Source organism: Protopterus annectens, chromosome 1.part1 (genome assembly GCF_019279795.1).
Source record: "Protopterus annectens isolate FY-2018-M chromosome 1.part1, PAN1.0, whole genome shotgun sequence".
Taxonomy (NCBI): domain Eukaryota; kingdom Metazoa; phylum Chordata; order Ceratodontiformes; family Protopteridae; genus Protopterus; species Protopterus annectens.
The window spans coordinates 1977608676-1977630977 of record NC_056726.1 but is presented as its reverse complement, the minus strand read 5'-3'; the positions used below and the strand labels follow the sequence as shown (position 1 = coordinate 1977630977).

Genomic DNA, 22302 nt, shown 5'->3' with positions numbered 1-22302 from the left:
GGAAATCTGCATTAAGCAAATCATGCATAGATACCGATGTGATACATACTGTATGCTTGTCTCTGTTTTGTATTAACTTGACCTTTGTATTTTTTTTTCACAGGCCACTGCTAAAAATGGGCAATACATAGCATATCTAATAAATCTTGCTGGTTTATACAGGAAAGCAAAAAAAAAATAAATAAATAAAAATAAAAAAAAGGAAGAAAGAAAGAAATTCAACAAAACCAAAACAGCAACCTCTTTATTTGAATACTAATTGTACATACCTCATCAGAAACTTTAAACCTCTTCAAAAGGGCTACAAATTTCTGCTTGAAGTTGGGTTGCTAAATTGGGATGAGAAAACATTTTAAAAAGCAAATATATTCAAGGATAAAAATATTATTACAGACAGTTAAACATGCACATGCACACAAACTCACACAGAAATGCATATCTATGTAAATACTTTTTTAACAATACTTAAATACAGCAAAGCGGCAACGTTGCAACAAATGCTATCAGATCACTGAAATACCTGCCAAAGTAGATTATATAACAATGTAATCTGGTACAAACTGGTGTATTAAACAGTAAAGCTTTTATTTACAACAGGTATGATTAACTTCTCCACCATACTACATAGGGTCTCTTGTGCGTTATTCTATATTTCTATGAATCTAAAAATAAATAATCATACCTACTTCAGAAAAATTAACAAATGGTTAAAAGGTAAAATTATAGAAGAAGGAACAACTATATGAGATGTCTATTAGATCAGAACATTTTTAACAGTATTACAGCAGATTCTAATATAAGACTAGTACCGCCTAATGCCGTATTCAAGCTCTTTTCCTGGAGCCATACAAACAACTTACTTTCTTGCAGTTCTGTAGCCTGACTGCTTTTTTGTTCTTACTAAAGGATTTGCTGCCCAACAAGGTACTCCTGGTTAGTTACAAGTCCTCTGTAAACAGCAGACAGACTAAAATACAGCATGTTTTATGTTTAAACTGACGGAAAATGGAAAGAAGGTGCAAATTAATGAAATATTCTGCAAATGCTAATCTCAAAGACCTACACTTTGGAGAGTACCTTATAAAACTGTAAAGTATTACATGAATGCAGCCTTTCCATCAGACACTAACAACAGAATTTCAAGCAGTGCCTGATTAAAAGTGAGTTAACGGAAAATTGAAGAAAGTTATAAAATAATGTATAAAAGAAGAAAGTTCTAAAGGCAGCCCAGTTCTTGGCTTCTTTTCCAGGAAACATACACAATATTCAATTTATAATAATCTTCATGAGTGTGTAGAGAGGACCACGCCACTTTTATACTGATCTCAATACCAGAGCAATCACAAACCACTCTCTTCCAGCTTGCCCCATCAAGCGCTCACATGCTTGTCATTACAAAAGTCAGACATTTAAAATGACTTTTAGAATAGGGGCAGCAGTGAACTATGGTTGTTGATAGATACACTATACAGTGATTGTGTTAAACTATTATATAACAGATCCTCATTATTATTCAAAATATGCACATTGACTGTATATACCAATCAGAATCCTCAGTGTAAATCCAGCATTATTAGCAAAAAGAAGTTCCATGCTGGCAGGCGTGCTGAAATATAGTTATCTTGGTTATGTTCATCATAGCTACTGCTACTTTACTCCGTTGCAAGTTCTCTTGACTAAGTGCAGTTGTGTTGCTAATGTGTTAGAAAATTAAACAAAACCCACTTCTGGAGAGCAACACTGAACCACAGAAGAACCATTAAAAAAAAAAGCCAGGACTGTAGGACAGACATATATACTCCTGATTCCCTCAAAGGAAAATTGGGAGCAGAAATTGCTATGTAATAGTGCAAGTGACAGCAGGGACAGGCTGAATGCATGCATAGAACTTCATTTAAATGTCCCCTATGGTAGACACGCCGTGGAGGAACATTAAAAGTACACTGCAGACACACCATGGAGGAACATTAAAAGTGCATTTAAACAATAACATTATTTAGAAAAAGTAAGAAACTTTTTCTTAAGTAATGTCATTGTACAAAAATGATAATCGAGTCCTGTGTGTGGGTATTGGTGGACTTAAATCCAGTAAGAGAAGATTGATAAATTATACAATGACTGGCCATTAGCATTCCAAAACAAGCACGCTGACTGGCCAGCCCAACCAGCGTGCCCGTTGTAAATCCGAGAATATACTAACGGAAAAAGGTCTGGTCACCCAGACTTTTTCCCATTAGCATATCTCCTGATTTTTTTAATCCCCCCCAAAAGAAAATGGAAGACATAAAATGAAAGAGGGAAATGGCACAGACAAAAAAAAAAAGGATAATCAGGTACATTTTGAAAAATTAAAGAAATGTACCTGAATATCCTTTTTTTGTCTGCCCAGTTTCCCTCGTTCATTTTAAGTCTCCTGATTTCTTTTTTTTTTTTTATTTTCAATTTTAAAAAAAAGCAACGGAGATCTTCCTTTCTCCGTTGCTACCTCTGCACAGCACTGATGTACCGCGTAAGCATGGGAACACAAGTCCCTTAAGCATGCACAGTACATCAGAAATGCCCCAGGATACTGGAAAACTGTGGAATGGCAGCATGGAGGCATTATACAATGACATTATTTAAGAAAAGTAAGTATTTTTTTCTTAAATAATGTCATTGTATAATAGCAATAACCCACAGCTGGGTGTGGGCAATGCTGGATTTACCCACAGTTGGCTTTGTTTGGTCATTTGGGCTTCGCCCTCCTGACCAAACCACACCAACCATGGGTAAATCCAGCATTACCCACACCCAGCTGTGGGTTACTGCTTAATTATACAATGTATGGATGTAAATTCCATCAATCAATCACAGCAGCCACGTAATATCTCACACGAATATAATCTTCCTGTATTTGCACTGGAAGGTTAAGTAGGAACAAAGAGCAACTGCACAGTCTAAAACAGTCTCCCAACTTAAAACTAACTTTACATAAAAATAAATACACAAATAACTACTACAAGCAAAATAAACAAAACACTGTCATTTCCTTACCCACTTAAATACTAAAATATATAACTTTTTAAAAAGACATTTAAGGAAAAAAATAAATAAGTTCTAAAACAAAGTCACTTCTGTTCCAGAAATATTCACAGCATTTTGAACACAGCAAAACAAGGTGACTTACATAAAATGTAGTTCCTCTGCTTATGATTCTATGGTCTCAAACAGAATGTGGAAGGGGAGCTTAACTGGAAATAAAGTGCTACTACTTTCAGCAAGAAATATGGCAAAGAATATGACTAATACCTCTCAACAGTCCTTGATTTTGACTTAAAATTTTGCTCTGTCCCTACTAATCCGTCTGTGGCGAAAGGAGGTACTGCCAGCATAGCTAGCAGGACTTTTGTAAATAACTATATGTCATTTGTGAATATCAAACTGATTTGTACAGTCATTTGTGTTGAAAAGGTATTTGTAAAGTGTTTGTGTTCAAAATGTACCCACAGTGTGCCCTACTGGACAGAGAACAGAAATGCACTATTGTAACTGTTTAAATGTATATGTTTTAACAGAGGGAACTGGCAGATAGGAGGTTAACTTCAGTCCAGCAAACTTTACAAAATATCTGAAATTAAATCACTTTATGGACTAGGCCATAAAGATGTTATCTCACAGGTTTCAATGCAACCAGAGACACAAACTCTGTACTAAGAAACATTCTGTATTGTCTTTGGGGTGATCTAATTGCTACTCTGGAAGTGTGGAAATAGAAGTCAGATGACCAGAAGTGATGTCATTCTGCCAGCTATCTCATAAATAATTTTTTAGATATTATTTTAAGAAGTCTCTTGGTGAGACAGGACATTTTTTATTCTGTCTTGGGCCTGACAACAAGAACCACTCACCACATCATCTAAGTTGCTCTATTAAGTAAGTTACTAGGGTATAGTAATTTTCTTAGATTCAGTCAGGAATATAGTGAAGCCTAGTTCAGATATTGCTTCTGTCTGAGCCTGTCCTACAGTGTTATTTTAAATATTTCATGTGATTTGAATTCTGCTGTCAGTATGCTTAGTATTTTCTTTTATGATTTATTATTAATATATTTAAACCTTTCATTGTGGCTGATCTTTGTACAGATATTTAAGTTTTGAGAGTATTTGCATATTTATTTGGTGACACTGTGTGGGTCGCTCCTAATAGCCTTGCTCTTGGTGAAACTACCACTTGTATTAATATTAATTTCACTCAGTATATTGGGTACCCTTGGATAAGATAGCTGGCAGAAGTGTCTGGTGGCAGTCATAACTACCCTATAGTCTGGGCAGAAGGGGGCATAGCTAGTTAAGTCTCTGCCAGACTTTCCCAGATGTGTGTGTGTGTGTGTGTGTGTGTGTGTGTGTGTGTGTGTGTGTGTGTAAATCAAATCTCAAAGAGCGTATGTGTCGGCTACTTGGGCAGGGACATGACGCACCGGTTGGACACAGAGGGTACTGGTGTCCTTGGCTTGGACACTCAGGGAGAAACCAGCCCCGGACTGACTGTGGTCTCTGTGTGCTCTTAAGGGAAATTTTACTTGATGCAGAGAGCTGCATCTGGAAATAGTGTGTGTGTACATGTTATCTCAGTGAACTTCCCCCACTGGTGCCAGAGGTGAGGACTGAGGCTCCTTGATTACTGGCTCAGAGATGGTGGGGTGCCACATATTGGTTGGCAGTGGTGGGTTACCCACATCACATACTGCCACATCACATACTGGTTAGCAGTGGTGGGATAGCCACGTCACACCTTCCCAAAACAAATAACTTTTGGTAGAAGAGGAGGTGGGTTACACTTAATAAACAATCTCAGTAATTAGAGTAAAATACTTCTTTTACTTCAGAAAACACATGTTTATTCACATTCTTGCATTCCGTCAACTCCACAAGTTAATGGTACTAATATTTTGAAAGTGTCCATGAATCTCCCTCATTATTCCTCAATTTGTCCCTGATTCTGGAGAGAGGAAGTTGAGAAATGGCAGGCAAGTCTTGGTAATGGTACTCCCTTGGCTATACCTTGGGAGTAAATCAAATTATCTTCCTCAGCTTCGGCTCAGAAGTTAATCCCATTACTCAGTTCAGAAGTTACCTTTACTATGATTAAACTATACCATAGTAATTATGCTAATTATGTTAATCTACAGTCCAGGAGGGTTTTCTTTTTAGAGCTGGGTGAAATAAAAAGTGCTTCCTAATTACTGAAAACACTTTAAAAACAATGGCCCATTGCAGGAATAAATAAGTTCACATTGGTAAGGGTGCATCTGGTCTACGAAATTATGTGGATGTGTCAAGATGATGATGTGGAGGTTCTCACAGACTATGTGCAGGTGTCTAGGAGATGATTTGGAGGTGTCTAGCAGACAATGTGGAGGAGTCTAGGAGATGATGTGGAGATGTCTAGTAGATGATGTGGAGGCATCTGGGAGATGATGTGGAGGTTTCTAGGAGATGATGTGGAGCTGTCTAGCAGATGGCGTGGATATGTCTAACAGATGATGTGGAAGTGTCTACCAGATAATGTGGAGGTGTCCATAAGATAATGTGGGGCTGTCTAGGAGATGATGTGGAGTTGTTGACCTTAAGTGACATGACTGTCTACAATGAAATGTGCTGACAGTTACATATATACAGCTGTCCACAAAAGGAGGTAATCTGCTCATCTGGTCTGCGCATGTTATACAGCTACTATGGCTCTACCCTTTATATCCTGTTTTTAGTCCTCCATCTGCCCCAAACCTTCTTGAATGTAATAGTCTTAAAACTAAGCACCCATTCAGACAATTTCAATCATTTATGACTCTCTGTGAAAAGTTCTTCCTCAGGACAAGACTACAGTTGCTTCCACCGGCCTACAGCAATGTCCTGCTCTCACTGACATTCTTCAATACTATTCCTTGCACCACCTTTAAGGTGGTAGGTGGCCAAATCATTTTCCCTATATCCCACATGATTTCCAGGTTACAAAAACTTATTTCCTCTAGTGTTACACATAAAAAAAGAAGCCAAGACAAATTCAGTGCAGTTTCTGTGTAAATGAACATGAGGGAAAGAACTTGCATCATATGTGTCAGTGGACAAGCAAAAGCAAAATAAAATTAGTCTACAAAAGTACCTTTAAACTTATTGATGAATAACTGTCAATTAAAACACGGTGCAAACTTTTACTGAGAAAATATTAAGGGAGATTAATAAAAGAAATAAATGCACCAGATGGTTCAAAAGAAAGCAGTGCTTTTGGTTTTCTGAAGCAATGAATACAAGAAGCACCTATTACAACTGTAGAACATTCACAGAGTAATTATTTTAAAGTTTACTTCAGTGACACAAAATGATTTTTTGAAAGTTGCATGCAAGGAAAATTAAACTGTAAAACTTCAAGGGATAAATTTACCACATAACACCAGACAAGGTAGGAAGCATTCCAGTGCAGTTGAGGCCTGTATGAGGTAAAAGGGTAGTAGATGCTTTTGTCCTGTTAGGCCTTTTGAAAATACTTCATTTGGATAATAACGTGTTATTTTCCAACCTGGAAAAACTGGTTATGGGATTAAAAATGACTATGTATCTAAACCTGTGGATGTTGCTGAGGAGGAATCCTGAAATGTAAATGGACAATTAAAAACATTTTATTATTGTTTATGTATTACTGTAACAAAAGGAAGATCAGTGATGTTCTTGTTTTGGGGGTTTGTACTCAAGACTGCCTGCAAAATTATCTTCAGTGAATATATGGGGGCAGCATACAGCAGGATAACTGCCAAAACAGTTTATTACCAAATACTCATATAGTCACACTGGCAATTATTTTTATCAGTTGTGCCCACTTATTGTCATTTTTCCTATAAGAAGGCCAGAAATGTTGGCCAAAAGTTGCCAAAATTTAAGAGACTGGTGACAGAAGAACTTTCCTATATTCATCAGTTAAGAGAATTTTCACCTTGTGGATATTGCAATATGTGTATCTATATATGTAAAATAAAGTATTTAATAATCTAATGCTAGTAGAACTTAAGAAATTAGACAACACATTACTAGTCTATTTATTTTGTGAATGTTTATGTGGCACCTTCTATGTGGATGACCCTACCTAACACTTTCAACAATGTTTTACTGTTCGCATCACTAATTGATTTGGAATGTGAAAAGTTATGTGGTGCTTTATTTAACATGAGGCTGTTTATCATGATGCTTACTTTATTTTCACAGCTACTGATGTCATTGGCAACAAAAATCTAGGTGGTAGAGAGAGGGAGAGAGAGAAAAAAAATGTAGATAAAGAAATAAGTGGATTATAAACACACAGCATTATATTCCCTTGGATTGCATAACATTTTCTAAACCGATTTTTTCTTAGTTTTATGCCATAGTACATTTAACCATTAGATGGTGTCTGGAATAGTTCAGCTGTTAAATAAAATGGTTACTACATATGCATTCATTTAGAAATTTCTTAGTTATTAATTTAGGGAAGTAATATAAACCTAGGCAGGAGTGAGGAAAAAGAAATTTTGGATAAGAGCATACTCTCAACAGTCTATTTCCAAAATGTGGAACGCTACTTCTCACAATGTGGAAAATGGGTAAAATTTGGAACACTTACTAATAACTTCAACCAGAAAGCATAGAGCATGGTCATTAAAAAGAAGTTATGTACTCACCATAACGTTCCATCTGAGCAGTTGTACTTCATTTGTCTTCAACCTGTGGGTTACGGATCCGTATCGGATCCGAGCTGGCAACTTTTACTAGCATCTGCTCCGAGCTCCAAACTCCTCCCCTTATCCATAATGCACCTTCATTGCCTTCCATCCCCAGATCAAGTTTGCTGAACCTTATACTGATAACCCGACCTGAAAAATTACTTGTGACCTATACTGCGGCCCGCAGGCTGATCATATGCCAAGGTCCGGGGGAAGGAGGGAGGGACGGTTGAAGACAAATGAAGTACAACTACTCAGATGGCACATTATGGTGAGTACATAACTTCTTTACCTGAAGTAGTTTACTTCATTTGGTCTTCAACCTGTGGGACAGAGTCCCCAGCTACTAAACTCCTGGGAGGCCCTCATGGAAGGATATTCTGGAGCACTGGAGAACGAAAGGATGCTCTCCTTCTGGAACTCAAGTCCAATTTGTAATGAGAAATAAACGTATGAGATGAGGACCAAGTAGCTGCAGAACAAATATCATCCAAAGACACTCTAGCCCAAAAGGCCACAGAAGTAGTCATGGACCTAGTGGAATGAGATTTCACATGACCTGGAGGGGACATGCTTCTGTCCTCATAGACCTGAAGGATGCATGAAGAGATCCATCTAGCAATAGTGACTTTGGAGATACGTTTCCCCAAAAAGGGTTTATAGAAGGATAAAAACAATTGATCAGACTTACGGAAATTTTTTGTCCTGTGTAAATAGAATCGTAACTGTCTATGAACATCCAACAGGTGGAGTTTGTATTCCATCTTGTAAGCAAAATTGGGAAAAAACACAGGCAAATTAATGGTCTGATTGATATTGACTGGTGATGCCACCTTAGGAAGAAATGATGGATTGGTTCATAGGGAAACCCTATCTTTGTGAAAAATCATATAAGGAACTTTGATGGACAAGGCCTGTAATTCTGAAGCCCTTTTGGCAGAGGTAATAGCCACCAGAAAAGCTGTTTTCCAAGATAAAAATATCAGATCTGCGATTGCGGCAGGCTCGAAAGGCAGAGCAACCAAAGCTTGAAGAACCGTAGTAAGGTCCCATGGGGGAACAGGATCTTTGACCAGGGGGCGTAACAAAAAGGTGCCTTTAATAAAGACTTTACACAGTCTGGAAGAGGCTAAGGAGGCAGAATTCTCGCCCATATGAAAATAAGAGAAGGCAGCCAACTGAACTTTGACAGTAGAAGAACTAGCTCCGTGCAGCTAGAAAATCAAGAATGGCAGAAAAAGGAGCCGTGAAAGGGTCTAAACTCCTTTGAAGGCTCAAAATGAAAAACGTTTCCACTTACTGCGATAAACCTTCCTGGTCGAAGACTTATGAGCAGCCACCAAAATAGATCTAACTGAGGAGGATAGTCCAGGAGTCCTAGCAATCACGGGAACTGGAGCAGCCAAGCTGTGAGCTTCAGACTGTCCAGATTTGGATGAGGCACCCCCAAAGGGTGTGAAATTAGATTCTGAATGGGATCTAGGATCCAAGGCGGAGCCAGAAGGTGAGCCCAAAGGAAGGGAAACCATACCTGGCAAGGCCAGAACGGGGCAATGAGAATCACTTTGCTCCCCAGTCAACAAGCTTTCTGTAGAAACCTCAGAATAAGAGGGACTGGTGGATAAGCATACAGAAGACCAGGAGGCCAAGCATGAACTAGAGCGTCTCTGGGGGACTCCCCCGGCAGGGGGTTCAGAGCGAAAAACTCACTACACTTCGTGTTGGAAGGAGATGCAAAGTGATTGCAGCAAGGATGACCCCATTCGCTGAAGATCTGTGATGCTACTGACAGATTCAGAGACCACTCGCAAGGCAACAGAATGGTCCGACTTAGCCTGTCCACTAGGATGTTGGACCATCCTGGAATGTGCATTGCGATGAGAAAGCGAATGATGGAGATCATCCATTCCCACACTCTCATGGCCTCGCAACAAAGGGGGTAAGATCTGGTCCCTCCCTGTTTGTTGATATACCAGACCACTGACATGTTGTCGACTGAATTGCAATCATTTCCAGAGGAAGAAAGGCATGAAGGGCTTGCAACGCTAGAAGGACTGGCCTCATCTCTAGGACATTTATGTGCAAGCTGGTCTCTATGGGGGGCCACAGGCTTTGGACTGCCTGCCTGAACAATGCCCTCCCCACCCGAGTTGGGAGGCATCCGTGTTCACTGTGGCTTTGGCCGGGGCTGGAACAAAGGGTTGTCCCTCCAAAATGTCTGGAGAGCACATCCACCATATGAGGGACGACCGGCAGACTCAACTGAGTTGAATTGGATATGCCAATGGCAGTTCCAACAGAGACCATTGTACAGCTAGAGTCCACTGTAGAATTCTCATGTGTAACTGGGCACACGGAAGAAGAGTGACAGTCGCCGCCATTGAGCCTAAGGCCCTCAACACCAATTCCACCATTGGGAGATGAGAGTGGTAGATTAGGGAGACATGTATCCTCAAGGTTTTGTAGTCTCTCCAAGGTCAGGAAGATTTTGCACTGAAGAGTATCTATCCTGGCACCAATGTAGTCTATCACCTGTACAGGATCTAGGAGAGATTTGGATGCGTTGATTGTGATCCCCAAACACAGGGCAAGAGTCAGGAAATAATCACTGGTTTGGAAGAGTAGATGCCTGGTGGGAGCAGTGAGGTGCCAATCGTCCAGGTACGGATAGACCTGAATCCTCTGAAGCCTCAGGTGGGCCACTACCACCGCCATCACTTTGGTAAAAACCCTGGAGGCTGTGGTGAGACCAAAGGGTAGGGCTCAAAATTGGTAATGATTGACTCCTAGCCAGAAACGGAGGAACCTCCTGGTGGTTCTGTGCATTTGTATGTGATAGTAAGCATCCTGGAGGTCCAACGAGCACATCCAGCCGCTCTCTTGCAGGTACGGCATGATGGACTGTAATGTGACCATCCGGAACTTCTCTTTGGCAACTGACAGGTTCAGGGTAGAGAGGTCCAGAATGGGCCTTAAGTCCCCCATTTTCTTTGGCACCAAAAAGAACCTGGAGTAGAAGTCTGATCTGGACTGATCTGGGGGGATGGTTTCGATGGCTCGTTTTTCTAGCAGCTTGGAAATTTCCTGTGCTGCTGCCTCACTTTGCATGGGTGGTACGTCCGGGAGGTGCCTGGGAGATTTGAGAAAACCCATGAAGGGGATAGAGTATCCTCTGGATATGATTTGAAGCACCCAGAGGTCTGTTGTTATGGACTCTCATACTGCTAGTTGCAAGGACAATCATCCCCAGACTGCCTCCAGAGTAGAGCAGTCTGGCAACTCCTTAGGGCTGCTGCGTGGGTCTGTCCGAGAAAGGTTCTCGAGACCCAAAATTCTTCGGACCCCCTCTGCCTTTGGGCCGGCGTCTATTCTGTCCCCCTCTGCCTCTGGGGGAAGAAGAGCCCTGAGTATCCCGGGAATACTGTGACTTCCAGAACCACATCTTTTGTTGCCCTCTCTGGTTCCGGGAAAAGGACCTTTGAGGGTTCAAGAAGTGGATCCCGATGGCAGACAGTGTCTTCCCATCCTTCTCACTCTGGACTAGTGTCTCTTTGATGATCTTACCAAACATAGTAGAGCCATCATAAGGGGCACTGGCAAAAGACGATTTGAAGGGTTCCGAAAATTGACATAACCTGAGCCAGGCGTTGTGTCTCATGGACAAGCCGGACCCAGCTGCCCTAGCCGCTCCTTCCCTAGCATGTGAAAGGAGTCACATGGACGTGTTGGAGACTGCTTTTAAATTGTTCATCCTCATAGAGAACAAAGCCTTGTCATCCTGCAACATGGACTTGTGGGGAGACACCTCCAGCTCCTTTACCAGGTCGTGCTGGAGTCTGGTGACATGGGCCAGGTAGTTCAGTGCCCTAATTGAAAAGGCGGTCCATTATCCGCAACTCTCGGTCACGAGGATGAACTGAGGAACTCTCCTGATCAAGTTCCTTCTTCGTGGCTGCTGCTACTACCATAGCGTCTACAGGGGAGCCCTTGTTCTATGCTGGTCTGTCTATGAGGGGGCTTAAAATCTTGTCGGGTTTTTTTGGGATAGGTTCCATGGTGTCCAGTTCTTTCCATGCTTGCGAGGTGACCAGATCCACCAAAGGACCTGCGGAAGGGGAAACCCAGGAAGTAGATGGGCCCGTGCCGAAAGCCTCCAGGAACATGGACTCGTCAGAAGAAGGTTTGGGGGCAAACCAACCTGCCTGTTGGAGCAGGATTTCCATGAGGTCTCCAAAGGAAACATCCTTGGGAGGTGACCTAGGGGAACCTTCCCCATCATACAAGTCCGTGTCCTTGGTGAGGGACTCAGAGGAGTCCAAGTGCCTCCTCTTGCACGTATGCTTGCAAGGTACCTCTCTGATAGGGCTCTCCGGGGGGACCTCGCAAGCCACTTGTTCCTCAGGAGGAACCGTCTGGGGCTCTTCGAGTATGGGCTGTCCCTCTGGTAAAACGATGGGGACGTAGACAGAGCCGAGGGGGACTGGATGGAGTCCGAGGGAGCAGTCAGGGGTCTCGATCCAGCAGAGAGAGCCCTTTCTACCAGGCTGAATGCCGATGGAGAGCAAACGTCTTGAGAAACCAATAAGGAGGCCGGTCTCCCCGGGTCTGATGAGAGAATCGAAGCTGGGCCAGAGGTGGACGGAGCTGCAAGGGAGGGAACTTGGCCCGACAAAGGTGGAGCTGATGAAAAAAGGTCCACTCCCTTGGATCCGACATCCAAGCTCTGGCTCTGAGAGCAGCTCGGATCTGAGCTGGTCAGATCCGAAACATTCCAGGCAGCTGTCAGCGTCGAGGAAGTAGGTGCCGTCAGCGCTGACCCCCTGACCAAAGCCATCCGCGGATCCGAATACTCCAAACCCAAAGGTCGGATCGGAGAAGGAGATATCGGCTGAAAAAAAAGGAAGTGAGCTCCCCCCTCCTTAAGGGGGGGGTGGCTGGCAAGACCCCCATCTGGATCTGAGTACAGATAGACCTCCTAATAATTTTATCCAGATCAACCACGGACAACGACCAGATGGACCATGACGAGGTCACGGACTCTGACCTGGCAGGTTGGGGCACTGAGGCTCTAGAAGCTGAATATGTCTCCTCCGGCTCTGGGGAGAACGTCGGAGATTGGAGCCGACGGGAGTCACGGATCTGTAGTGTTTTTACAGGTGAAGGGATGTCCGGAGACCTCTTTCGCTTTTCCCTTGCCTTCGAATCTCTCTCTTTCTCTCTGCCCCTTTTCCGCTCTGCTTCCACAGGCTTTTGAACAGGAGGTTGAGTCCCAGCCTGGGAGGGAGGAGAAGCCAGGGGAAGAGAGGAAGGAGAGGCGGCCACAGCCGCAGCTGTGACCAAAGCCGGAGACGAGGAAACAGTCTCTGAAGGGGAAGAAGGCCTTTGAGGGCCAACTTGGCCTTCCTATCCTTAACGGTGTGGGGGTTGAAGCCTGCACATATGCTACAGTCCACACTCAGATGGTCCACGCCCAAGCACATAACACACAGAGTGTGGCCATCCACAGGGAATAATTTATGGCCACACTCAGTGCACCGTTTGAAGATAGGCTTGTCAGCCATACTATCAGAGAAAGAAACCTTAAGAAAACAATAGTTTATTTTCTTACTGAGACGCGCGCGCGCACACACACACACACACACACACACACACACACACACACACACACACACACACACACACACACACACGCACACACACAGACACACACACACACACACACACACACACACACACACACACACACACACACACACACACACACACACTAACCACACTCGTACACAGAAAACACTGAGGGGGGAGGTGAAGCAAAAAACACACAGCAATACAAACTACTCTAAAACTCTATAACTCGATGCACCAAGCAAGGGGAGGAGAAAGGGAAATCAAGAAGTTATGTGCTTACCATAATGTTCCATGTGAGTTACTCATCTTGCCTTCATTCTTAGAGATGGGTTCAGAGCCGATCCTCGGCTCCAAGTCAGTCTACTACAAAGCTCGAGGTCTTCAAATAGCTCGACGCCAAGTCCCTATCCCATGATGCACCTAGAGTTACCTCAGATCTTGTTTGCTGCGTAGAATAATACCATATGTCATTCTACCACTCCATAAGAGAACTTATAAAAGGGTTGAGCAACCAGGAATAATCCAGCATCTCGGTCTTCTAAAAGCCCAGGAGGGGGTAGGAGGGAGGGAAGTAAGAATGAAGGCGAGATGAACAACTCACATGGAACGTTATGGTAAGTACATAATTTCTTTATGTGAAGTTGTTCTATCTCATTCATTCTTACAGATGGGTAGCATCCCAAGCACCATCTATCTCGGGTGGCTCACGGGACTATTTTTTTCAGGCAGTGGATCCAAAGGAGGCCCTATCAACTTTGTAATGAGTGATAAAGGTATGAGGTCTTGACCAAGTGGCTGCTGCACAAATGTTATCAACAGGAAGTCTGGCAGAAAAGGCAGAGGATGTAGACACTGCTCTGGTTGAGTGAGCTTTAATTTTGTGTTGTAAGGGCATACTGGCAGCTGAATAAGCAAATGTGATACAATCAGATAACCACTTTGACAGAGTTGGTTTGGCCACTGGCATACCTTTCTTGGAGTCTGAAAAGGAAACAAAAAGCTGTTCAGATTTCCTAAAATCTTTTGTTCTATCCAAGAAGAATCTGAGCTGTCTGTGAACATCAAGTTTGTGCAGCATACATTCTAAATTATAGGAGTGATTTTGGAAGAAAACTGGAAAATCAATAATCTGACTAAGATTAGCTTCAGTGCAAACTTTAGGCAAAAAGGAGGGGGTTGTTCGAAGTGAAACTCTGTCAGCATGGAAAATCAAGTAAGGAGGTTTAATGGACAAGGCTTGAAGCTCTGACACTTTGCGGGCAGAAGTGATAGCTACTAAGAAGATAGTCTTCCATGATAAAAATTTGAGGTCACGTGAGGAGGCTGGTTCGAATAGAGGAAGCATAATGTGAGAAAGCATAAAATTTAGATTCCATGGGGTATATGGGGATTTCACAGGAGGTATGAGATGAAAGGTCCCTTTAAGATAGGCTTTGATAGTTTGTGTGGCATAATATTCAATCCTTCAAATCCAAGATGAAAATTAGAAATGGCTGCAAGATGAACATGAACTGTTGCTGCTGCAGCTCCTTTGTTAAACATCATAGTCAAGAACTCTAAAATGGAGGCCATATTATCAAATCATATTAGACCCTGTGAGCTTGCAGGAATAAATTTTCCAGATTTAGAATCCTATATTAAAGCTTCTAATCTCAAAACAATATTAAATTGGATTGATCCAAAAAATTCTTCAGCTTGAAAATCCCTACATGCAACTATTATCCTAAATAAAAATAAATTAATAAAAAAATGACAACTACATGATCTAAGTAATAAACTTTGGTATGCACTTTCTATCAATATACAATATAACATTATTAAACCCACAAATCTAAATTATATAAACTATATCTATAATACTTTTAGAAGTTTTGTTAACAATATTGATATTAAACTATGGATACAACTACTATACCCCTTTAAAATTACAAAAAAACTTTTTTAATAATCTTAGCACAGATACTCTCAGTAATTGGGAAACAAAAAAATTACACGCTGGTATCATTGCACAATGAACTTAGTTACCCTGGATGCACAAAATTTAATTGGTTAGCTATCAACAGTGTACTCCCATTTATTCAAGATCTGTGCAGAACAATAACAAATTCTTCCTTTAAGTCCTTGCCCAAATTTATACTTTTTGTACAAAATACTACATGGAGAATTTAGCCGGAAAACTTTAATTTCAAAACTTTATAAAATCATTATTAGCTATAAAACTATCCCTAATCAGAAATTTTGGGATTTTATTACTAGGATTATACATTGTCCCTAACCTCAGGAATAAAACTAATATTTTACATTCCATTAAATTAACTTCTAATTTACAAGTTTGGAAAACTTTTTCCTGGAAATTCTTGCATAAAGCTTTCTATACTCCTAGTAAAATTGCTAAATTTAATCTTTCTAAGGAGGTAATATGTTGGAGATACTCTCTAAAATGCAAGGCCGATTGGTCTCATATTTTTTATGAATGTTCTCTCATTAAGAAATTTTGGGAAGATATTGCTAATTTCCTTCAAGCTTTCTTTACTGATTCCTTTATATTATCAAAATCTTTATTATTTTTTTACTTTAAATGAATCTATTACAATGAATAACAAAAATAAATATATTCTTTGGACAATTCTGGCAGTAGCCAAAAAATGCATTACAAGAAGATGGAAATCACCCTCCATTCCAGTTTTTGAAGACTTTATGATTCTATTGGACGAAGTAGCATCAACGGAAATAAAAGCTAAAGAATTAAGAATTTTTCCTAGAAAATGGACTAATACACCTTGGGAGAAAATTTTCTCTCTTATTAAGACAATGAATTCAGGTACACTTTCATCTAATTAATCAAATAAGAAGTAAGAATTGTTGAATATTGTATAACCTTCTTTATATGCTTATATTTTTTTTGCTATTCCCTTTTCTTCTGCTTTTGAAGCCTTTGTAAATTTTGTACGTAGTTTATTACAATTTGTCATTTAAATTGTAAAATTATTTTTTTCTCTATTGTTATTGGAAAATTAAATGAAAAAAATTTGAGCAAAAAAAAATATTTAGACAGCTGAGAAATGCTACCACAAAATCAATACTTCTAGAAAAAAAAAACTTTTACCATCAGATCCATTAAACTCATCAACATACACCACAAAAGTTCTGGACAGGTATAAATAGACTCCTACATCCAGGTCAGTCCAAAACACCAACCCAACAGGCTCCACTCATGAGAATCCCAAGCATATTGCTAATGCCTTGAATACCTTCTTTACTGAGGCCATCCAGTCTCTAGCTAATTCATTACCTCCTGTTAGCACAAGCCTGTCATCCTCCATGACTAGTTTACCTCCCTCATTTCATTTACAACCAGTCTCAACATCCCTCATCTGCACTCTTCTTCAAAGACTCAAACTATGTACCCCCTCAGCTGACCTTCTACCAGCAGAATATCTGCAGATAGCAGCAACAGTTGTAGCCTTTCCTATTTTCATCCTAATAAATAGAACCATTACTGAAGGAACCATCCCATCTATCTGGGAAATCTCCTACATTATCCCACTACATAAGGGTGGCAACTCAACTGAACTCTCAAACTATCGCCCAATAACTTTACTCTCTCCTTTAGCAAAAATAATGGAAAATGTATCCAACAGCAACTACTAGACTACTTACTCCAAAATAACCCACTAGCTAACTGTCAGCATGGCTTTAGGTTTTTCCACAGTACCACCACAGCCCTCTTATCCTTTTCTGACTGCATTAACAAAAATTGTAATAATACTCTATCCTCAGCACTTTTTATCAACCTCTCAACAGCCTTTGATATGGTTAATCATCAGCTACTTATGAATATACTTAAATCCCTCTCACTAGATACACAGGCATTACGATGGTTTAAATCCTACCTAGAAAACAGGCAACAGGCTGCGCTTTGGGAGAATATTCTATTCTCACACCTTTCTATTATCCTAGGTGTCCCTCAAGGCTCAATTTTGGGCCCTCTCCTTTTCTCAATTTTTATCAATTGTATAAATGTAATAATTCCTCAAGCTACATGTATACAATATGCAGATGACTCCACATTAATATGCTCTGCCACCTCTTCACCTGAACTCCAGTCCCTTACCCAAAAAGTGTTTAATATAGTAGAAAACTGGTTCTTACAGCACAGCCTCCTCCTGAACCCCAAAAAGACAAAACTACTGCTCTTCACTCCCACACAAAAGTCCTCCCCAATAGACTTCACAGTTATATCCAATAAAGGCATTGTCATGTCTCCCCTCCCAACCACCAAACTCTTAGGTGTAACAATAGACCATAACCTTAACTTCGACACACATATCAACACTACAATAAAATCAGTTAACAGAAAACTAGGCTCCCTCTACAGGATTAAACCCTTCCTTACTCCAACAGCTAGAACTACTATTGCCCATACTCATCTAATCTTTACCTTCCTCTACGCCTCTCCCATTTATACCAATCTATCAAAAAACATCCTTGACAAACTGGCTACCTCCTACAATAACATTGCCAGATTTGCTACTGGTTCCTCATTTAGAACTCACCACTGTCAAAACCTAAAGCAGCTAGGATGGCTGGAATTACATAATCAGCTTCAGTTTCACAAACTTATTATTGTCCACAAGATCCTTTATCATCCCAGTAATGCTCCAATACTTACTAGCCTTCTCACCCCCTATAACAATCTGACAAACCTTCCCTCAGCAAATAAAGTACTAGTATCTACACTTAAATCCAAAAATAAGGCTGGGGATTCACTGTTCTCCAACACCATGGGTAAAACCTGGAATCTGCTTCCCAGTGAACTCTCATCTCTTTCTTCAGTGCGACTTTTCAAAAAGCAACTTAGAGAATACCTTAAAAACAACTGGCTATGCCCATGTAGAAACCCAGACTAACAATCCCCTCCAACTATGTCTAATATCTATCTATCTAACCATTTGCAATTTTTATGTCTAACTCTTTCATTAGCTTCAGAGAGTAGAACCGGTTAAGCTAATTAAAGTCTGTAAATACTCTTATATAAGAACCACTACAGAGTATGAACTTGTATAGTAAATATTTTTGACTGTATGAACATGTTTTCACCTATATATACCTATATTGTGTTTTCTGTCTTTCTTTTTATTATATGCTACATTAAAATGTTGCTATGCTGCTATATAACAATTGTATTCTAGACTGTAAAATATTACTGTACCTGAAGTTGCTATTATTCTGTTTATGTGGAGCTTATCTCCTCGGGCATCTACTGAAAATGGACATATGTCCAGTTGGAATAGCCCACTCAACAAATGTAAAATAAATAAATAAAATAGAACTTCTGATGCTGGGGCCTTGTTTTTGGATATCAGATTGTGGACCTGCTGACAGAGTAGTCAGACTCTTTCTACTGGAAGTCTCAGAGTGGTGGTGGTGGTGTCCAATTCTGCTGTGATAAAAATGGTATGCTGCAATGGCGATTAGGCAGATTTTTTGGAGTCTACTGTAATGCCCAGCTGGCTGCAGAGTGACAGAGTGGTGTCCCTGGCTTGAATGAGTTGATGCCTGGTGGTGGCGGTGAGAAACCAATAGTCTAGGTATGAAAACACCTGGAATCCTAAATGTCTCAGGTGAGCCGTGACCACTGCCATGCATTTGGTGAACACTCTGGAGGCTGGAGTGAGACCAAAGGGCAGGGCTTGAAATTGGTAATGAGTGGCTCCCAGTCAGAAATGCAGACGATCTCCAGATGCTCTGGCCATTTTTATGTGGTAGTACGCATCCTGGAGATCTATTAAGCACATCCAATTGTCTTTCCCTAAAAAGGGAAGTATTGACTGAAGCGTGACCATCTGGAACTTCTCTTTCTTGACAGATTTGTTTAGCCTGCTGAGGTCTCCAGTCCCCTGTCTTTTTTGGAACTAAAAAGAATATTGAGTAAGTTCTGGATCCTGTCTGGTCTGCTTTGACTGGTTGTATGAATCTTTTTCTTAGCAACGTTTGGACCTCTACTGTTGCTTGTTCCCTGTAACTGGGTGGAACGTCCGGGATTTTTTTTTGTCAGTGGAGGAAGTGTGGCGAAAGGAATGAAGTATCCTCTGGAAATGATACTTTGTACCCAGCTGTCGTTGTTATTTTGAGCCAGGCATCTGGATACAAAGATAAGAGACCCTCGACTGCCTCCTGTGTAGGACAGTCGGGCCTCCTTTCAGGAGCGCAGGTAGAGCTTCCCAAAGAAGTGATCTCTGTCGCTCTGGTTTTGTGGACCCCCTCTGCCACGAGGGCGGTGTCTTCCATCATTGCCCCCTCCTCTGCCCTTAGAGGGGGGTTCACCACGTGTGTCCTGAAAGGCTCCTTGGGCTTTCTGGAATCACATATTTCCTCCCCTTTGACCCTTGGGGTAGGGTCTGGTTGGGGTGGAAAAATGGACTCCGACGGTAGACAAGAGTCTTTCCTTTCTGCTCACACCTGGTCAAAGTTTCCTTAATTTTGGGGCCGAAAAGAGATGAGCCATCAAAAGAGGTATTTACGAAGGATGACTTGAAGGGCTCCGTGAAGGAACACAAGCGCATCCAGGAGTGTCTCCTAAGAGCAATTCCTGTACCCGCCTAAGAGCAGTTCCTGGAAGGAAGGTTTCAGTAAATCCCTATCAATAAGTTTCCTCTTTTTCTCCTGGAGAACTCTAGAAGAAAAGGAATGGCATACGGAGCAGGTTTCTTGCAAATGTAATGCTTCTAAACAACAAACACAGTTGGAATGACTGTCTGACTGTCAGTGACAGACATTTTCTGCCCACAGTTAGGGCATTTTGTAAACCCTGACTTAGGGTGTTTGTCCTTATCATCAGTCATTGACAAAAAATTAGACACATCCAACAACAATTAAATATAACAATAAGCCTTTCTAAAAATACAGGTTAAATATAAATGAAACAAGTGCTTTAAACTATGGCTAACATCACACACAGACGCTATTTATCTAAGCAGATAATATCAAGTTGTGACAGAAAGTCACTATGTAAAGACAAACAACACGCTATACACTAGTAAACTTAGCTCTAATAAAGCTGTGACAAAAAGGTCACTATCTAAGCACACGCTCCTAAACATTAACTATTTCTAAGAAAAAATGTGACAAAAAGTCACTATTTAAACAGTTTTTAAACAGTTTTAAAATACTAGAATTTAACTAGGCCTAAGAAAAAACGAGGCCAAATATTAAACTATGAAAAAGGCACACCAGGGGAAGGGAAACTACAAAGAAAGCTGTAAGAGCTTAACTAACTAACTACAACTAATTTTTAAGAAGAAAATATCAATAATATTTGAAAAATATAGAATAGTAAGGTTTTTACTGGCCCGAGCTAGCGAAAACCTCCGATCTGTTGCAGTGGCAAACTAGATCTGAGGCATCTTGAGCTTTGTAGTAGGCCAACTAGGAGCCGAGGATCGGTTCTGAACCCATCTGTAAGAATGAACAGCGAGATAGAACAACTTCACTTTAATTATTTTGATGAGATAATATGACTTAGAATGATTCAGTTATTCCTCAGAAGGGTTATTTGTTAAAAAAATTCTTGACGTTGAAAGTGCATCAAGACCTTTCAATGTAGAACACAGAATTTTTAAAGCTCAAAATGATGAATGTTTCTCATAATGATGTACAGCTGAGAAGTATGGATAAGAAAAGAAAAATATAACTTGCAATTTTTGGGTATTACATTCTCTTGGGATGAATGAAATTTTTACATCAGATTTGTCTAACTTTCATGCCATAATATATTTAACCACTGGATGTCATCAGGGATAATCCAGTTGTATAACTAAATGGGTAATTCTTGTGTATTTACTTAAGTTTTTATTTATTTAATTATAAACATTTCATTACAGGTTTACCGGTTATACCACCATCTTACTCATGTGTGCTTACCACAACCTTTACCCTAACCCTACCCTTGCTTCTAATCCTAACCCTACACATAACATATAAACCATTACCCTAGCAGTACCATTACAAAAGACAAAAGGACACTGAATACACACAACACAAAACATGCACAACACTGAATCTTTCCTGTTACATAACCTTTACATTAACCCTAACCTATGAGCTTTTGCACATACACACCATCTGCTATAACACAGTCTTGAACAACTTCACAACCACTTTTTCATTCAAACATTAATTTTCCTCTACACTCCTACTTATGTACACTACATAAAACTAAATTCAACTTTATATGAATCACACAATGAATATACTCATTTGCGTAATCTCTCTTTTATTACATACATACAAAATTCCAAACCAAATGAGTACTCAAGCTATTTAGTTACAGCCATGTGTATGTGTATGTATATACACACACACACACACACACACACACACATATATGTATATGTATATGTATGTATATATATATATATATATATATATATATATATATATATATCTAGAATCATAAGATCATAGGAGGTTACTAGGCTAATGACCCTGGGGCCTTTATAAGCCTAGCCAAGAGTTTATCCCCAAAAAAGAAACATCAGTCATCACCTGTCACCCCTATCATTGAGGGACACAGGTGCAACCACTGGGCCAAATTTGTGGTCTCCCATCCACTCATCAAGGGTGTGCTTGAAGAGGGTCAGCGAGGAACTCTGTTTGACATGTAAGGGAAGTCTATTCCAGAGATGGGGGAGCCTCTTGGAGACAAACCTGTCTCTCTAGCAGGTTTTGTTGATGTCGCATATATATATATATATATATATATATATATATATATATATATATATAGATATGCATATGTATGTATATATATATATAGATATGCATATGTATGTATGTATGTATATATAGATATATATATATATATATATATATATATATATATATATATATATTTATACACATATACACACATACACACATGTATATATCCATGTATATACACACGG

The 22302-nt window shown here is 40.3% G+C and overlaps 1 protein-coding gene across 2 annotated transcripts in view; it reads right to left on the bottom strand.

The window, feature by feature from the left end:
* The window catches only part of LOC122813124 (phosphofurin acidic cluster sorting protein 1-like), a 3500289-nt gene that overhangs the window by 2322574 nt on the left and 1155413 nt on the right, over positions 1–22302 (bottom strand). For both annotated transcript variants that reach the window (XM_044085266.1, XM_044085275.1), the window contains exon 8: positions 270–329. In XM_044085266.1, the coding sequence (XP_043941201.1) occupies positions 270–329 (60 nt within the window). The remainder of the gene's footprint in view (positions 1–269; positions 330–22302) is intronic.